This window comes from Gekko japonicus, unplaced genomic scaffold (genome assembly GCF_001447785.1).
Source record: "Gekko japonicus isolate JY-2015 unplaced genomic scaffold, Gekko_japonicus_V1.1 scaffold364, whole genome shotgun sequence".
NCBI lineage: Eukaryota > Metazoa > Chordata > Lepidosauria > Squamata > Gekkonidae > Gekko > Gekko japonicus.
Window position 1 is genome coordinate 684,872 of NW_015172562.1, and position 5,238 is coordinate 690,109.

General features: G+C 48.0%; 1 protein-coding gene across 1 annotated transcript in view; it reads left to right on the forward strand.

Moving 5' to 3' along the window:
• Nucleotides 1–5,238, forward strand: part of SEMA3F (semaphorin 3F) — a 172,339-nt gene that overhangs the window by 120,544 nt on the left and 46,557 nt on the right. Inside the window, exons 4-5 of the mRNA XM_015421243.1 lie at nucleotides 1–50; nucleotides 1,493–1,555. Of these exons, the coding sequence (XP_015276729.1) occupies nucleotides 1–50; nucleotides 1,493–1,555 (113 nt within the window). The remainder of the gene's footprint in view (nucleotides 51–1,492; nucleotides 1,556–5,238) is intronic.

The following is a 5,238-nucleotide window of genomic DNA, read 5'->3' on the forward strand; positions in this document are numbered from 1 at the left end:
ACTACATCCTGTCTCTGGACCTTCACGACATCAATCGGGAGCCTCTAATTGTAAGGGCATTTCTTTTTTGTGCCAAGAGCATGGAAAAGGCAGGGAACCCATGGGATGCATTTGGATCAGGCAGAGAAGTTCAATTTAGCAGGGAACAGAATGCATGAGTGATTATGTGTTGAGTTTGAAGTGGATGGATTGTGGAGCACATAGATCAGAAGCGGGGTCAAAACCAATGTTATTTTACTTTCTTTCTTTTTTTTTGTATTCTCACACAATTAACGTTTTTAAGGTTTGTGCTTTTTCATAACTTTTTTTAAACTGGAGATTTGCATTCCAGTTCTGGAGAGGGGTAGCATAAACCCTTGAAATCCTTTTTCTTTTCTTTTTTAAAGCAGAAGGTTGATAAAATGAATGGACATGCGTATGCTTGCATTTCTTTAAAATAGGGCTACATGAGCACTGCTGAATTTGAGCCCTACTACATTTTTTAAATACAATAAAATAAAAATAGGGTCTTTTCTGCTGTATCTTTTAAAAATAGTCTCATAGACAACTATGGAACAGGAGGAAGCTGTGTCACTATCATTAATGTCGTTGCGGGGGCACAGTATGATACATCCGAGACACCAGCATAGCCACTAACAAAACTGATACAATTTTGGCACAAACAAGGAGAGGAGTTGTATTTTCCCGACAAGCTTGAGCTAACTGCTATTGAATGTGATATCCCCCACAACAGAAGTTTATAGGGTTGCCAACTCCAGATTGGGAAATTTCTGGAGATCTGGGAGCAGTGCTTGGAGAGGGCAGAGTTTGGGGAGGGGAGGGAGCTCAGCAGGGACATTATGCCATAATGTCCACCCTCCAAAGCTGCTATTTTCTCCAGTGGAACTGAAGTCTCTGTAGTCTGGAGATCAGTTGTAATTCTGGGAGAACTCTGGGCCCCACCTAAAGGTTGGCAACACAAATTCCACACTTAGGAAACACACCTAGAACTCCTGGAACTAATAAAGAAGAACTGAGCATTTGCTGCTCTACAAATGGATGGTGGTATGGTGGTTAAGAGCAGCAGACTCTAATCTGGAGAACTGGGTTTGATTCCCCCACTCCACCCCCATGCAGCCAGCTGGGTGACCTTGGTTCAGTCACAGTTCTCTCAGAACTCTCTCATTCCCACCTACCTTACAGGGTGCCTGTTGTGGGGAGAGAAAGGGAAGGTGATTGTAAGTTGCTCCAAGACTCTTTTGAGTAGTGAAGGGCGGGGGGTAAAACCAACTCTTCTTCTTCTTCAAATGATTGTTGAAAGGTCCTTAGTGATCTTCAGCTTCAGGTTTACCCTCCATGGGGACTGGCTGGATTGAGACTGAGAAGGGCTGTCCCCTTGTACTTATGAATCAGTTGGCACCAACTCTGAGCATGGTGAAGAACCTTCCCAGTTGGCCTTTGAGTCTCCTGGAAATTACAGCCATGTGGATGAAGTTGTTGTTTTGTTTGGCAGATCCACTGGCCTGCATCCCAGCAAAGAATAGAGGAGTGTATCCTATCAGGGAAGAACAGCAATGTAAGTACTTATGGCATGGGCCTCAGGCTTATGGAATGGGGGGGGAAGAATGAGGGAGAGAGGATCCTTACTATCAGCAGTCAGGTAATGAAATCTAACTTTAGATGTTTCGTTCCCTTCAAAGATCATTGAGACTTGAGCTCAAGCAGTGACATTTGCTGCTACGTGCATCTTCACTGTGATTTCCCATCAGCAAGTTGTTCAAATGCTGATTGCACAATCACCTTTTATTAATTATCCCCTTGGTCTTAGACTTTGGATTGCTGCATCTTGTATCCAAGTTAAAGCAGTTTTGTTGGCTGCTGTGTTTATTAACACTACTTGATGGAGTGGCCTTGTTCTGCTTGCATTTCAGAAAAGACAAGATGACAGTATTATTACTGGACAGAAAGGTTGTCAATAAAATGACACCATCAGTTTGCACCAGTGTTTGCCTTAAAGCCCCCTGCATGGTGTACTTTAGCACTCAGTGATGGTATAGTCCTTTTGTCATAGGCATGCCTGGGCTCAGTCTGTAAACTTTTAGCCCTTTTCATAGAGAGTACATTCCTTTCCCTTTAGATCTCTGCAACAGATTAGAGACTTACTTTTTTGAAACACAAAAACTGGGAATTCAGACAACCTGATACACAGATTGTTATATTATATTCTAACAGTGAAGTATGGTCTAGTCTGCGGACACTTAAATCTATGGATCAGGCCCCCACTGACTAAAAACAGATAGTTTTGCAAACTTGGGGGACCCTCCAGGTTCACAGAGAAATCTGAAAACATTTTAAAATACATCGGGAGATTTAGTTCCCCCCCCCAAAAAAAAACCCCAAATCACTGCCTGCTCATTTGCATTGTCTGCTCATGTCCAGACAATGAACCTATCCCCTCATGCGACAGTGGGGACAGGTAGCCACACTGTGCTTAGTGGCTTGTGGGCAGTGAAGACAATGGTGAGTGGGGTAGGAGCCATGTGAGGGGTGGAAGTAGTAGTGGACCTGGCTTTGGTGTCGGCAATGGTGGGGGTGGCATGAGCCACAGCATGCCAGGCAGCTGCCTGTCAGTTGTAGGAGAGGAGGTGGGATGCTTACAGCCATTAGGGAGGCTTGCTCAGCAGGATCACCTTAGCGCTGCTGCTGGCCCAGCCTCACCGATACCTTTAAACACAGTCCCCCCAACACCAGACAGGTGGGTGAAGCAGGGCCAGGGTACTTTAATCCATCAAGGGGCTGCCCGAGCAGAAACGCCTTAGTAATGCTGCTGGGCCAACCTCCCCAGTGGCTTTAGACACACTCCCACACACCCCTCCTACAACTGACAAACGGTTGTCTGTCAGGTGTAGGAGCAGGAGCAGGAGCATAGCATTGAAATCCATTGGGGAGGCTGCCCAAGCAGTATCAGACTAGCAGTCATGCTGGCCCAGCCTCCCTGATGCCTTCAGACACGCTACCCCTCCTACACCTGTCAGACAACTGCCTGTCAAGGGTTGGAAGGGACGCAAAGTCCTTAAAGCCATAGGGGAGGCTTGTTTAGCAGGATTTCCTTAGTGCTGCTGCTGGCCCAGCCTCCCTGATGCCTTTAAACACAATCTCCACCCCCCCTTACACCGGACAGGCGGGTGTTTGTCAGGTGTAAGAGCAGGGCCAGGGTACTTTAATCCATTAGGGAGTCCACCTCAGCAGCATCACCTTAGCAGTGCTGCTGTCCCAGCTTAGCCACACTCCCACCCACTATGGAAATATACCCCAAATTTGTAGAAAAGTGGTTTCCTGTATTTGGTTATTTAACTTCTCACAATGTGGGTTCTAGAAAATTGGTTCATATGAACTTGCTCAATATCTGATTGCTTGGATGTTGTTTTGAATATGTAGTTATGTCCCACTTCTTAAATGTAACATAAATGAGAAACATTAAGTATGCCCTGCACCACCACCACCCCAAATTCAATGCCCAGGCCAAACCCCTGCACCAAGAAACCCAAAATAAGGCGAGTGCATTCCTACCATGACGTCAACCCCCACTACGAAGAGATTTCTGAGAAACACAACCCCCAAGGGGGTAAAAAGGGGGCAAAATGTGTTCCCCCAATTGTTTTCCAGGTCCCTGGCAGGCTGCTGCCTCTTTCCCCCCTCCAGATTGGTCAACTGTGTAGTTCAGAGTACTGAGGTAAAACCTGCCTGCTTGCACCCACGGTCCTTCAGTGGGGGTGGGGGTGGGGGTGGGGGGAAGTACGTATGTCTCACTTCATCCTTTACACTACAATTTTCTCCATTAGAATTCCTACAACAAATGTTACCTTCCAAACTTCACATCATCAGTCTTATAACTGGATTTACGGATTTAAATACCGTAGCAAAGCATGGGTATCAGGCTAGTAAATAATAAATATAGCTGAAGATGGGGGAAGACAGAAGATACATTGGTGAGTAGGTGGGAAGCAGAGAAGGAAGCAGGAAAAGTTGAGGATATGGGGACTGCAAAGAGAAAGGAAAGAGGATATAGTGTGGGGATAGGCTTGCCAATCCCCAGGTGGAGGCGTGGGGTTGCCAGGTCCTTCAGAGTCCCTGGCAGGGGACTTTGGAAGGCATTACTGGAGGGAGAGGGGATGTCCCCAATGTGATGATGTCACACAGAAGTGATGTCATCATGTTGGGGACTGCCCCCCCCCCGCTTCTTGCCAAAAACATTCAAATGGTCCCTTTAAATGCTGTTGGGGAGGGGAGGGGAGTCTGTGCATGCCCACACTCCAAGTCCCTTTAAATGCTGTTAGGAAGAGGAGGGGGGGAGGCTGTGTGTGCCTGCACTCCAAGTTGCAAATTTGCAGCTTGGAGTGCAGGCACGTGTGGCCATCCCTCTTCCTCCCTCTTGCATGTTTTAAAGAGCCAGCTGGAGGGCCCTTTAAACCTTGCAGTAGGGGTGGCCAGGTTGGTCATTCTTTGTGGTGGGGCTTCCCCCCCACCAGCCAGTTGGCTGGCGGCAGGAAGGAGCCCCCCAAATCAGGGAAAACCCTGCTGGGACCGGGGGTCTGACAACCCTGCAGGGGCAGGGGATCCCCTGCTTTTGTGGGATCTGGCCTGCTGCTGGCCAGCTGGATGGCTGGGGGAACCCCACCCCCAGACAGATGTCCCCACATGATGTCACTGATGTGCTGACATCACTTCTGGAAGTGACATCATTGTGTCAGCAATACTGGGGACAACGCTCTACTTTTTGGGCATAACTCTATGGTTTGTAGCCATTTGCACACAGAGTTTTGCCCGAAAAGTAGAGTGTCGCCCTGACATTGCTGCCATGATGACATCACTTCTGGAAGTGATGTTATTGTATCGGCACCATCCCCCTGCTCACCCCCAGAATGCCCCCCAAATCCCCTTGCCAGCAGGAGGAAGTCACCTGGCAACCTTAGGAGGGGACTACAGGGGAAAGTGGGGTGCCCCTTGCAAGTTTTTTGCATGTTCTCCACCGTGCAACTGGACCTGACCTAGCTGGCACCACACAACTGGGCCTGGCTCGGCAACTGGCATTGCACAACTCATTGAGAGTTTTCTGAGGGAGAAGCTGCCAGGAGGCTGGAAGGAGAGAAAACTGAAGATAGGGGAGCAGATGAAGGTAAGTTAGCTGTTAGGTGGGTAGATGGGAAGAAGAGAAGGAAGCAGAAAAAGAGAAGAGACTATGGGGATCTTCAGGGAAGG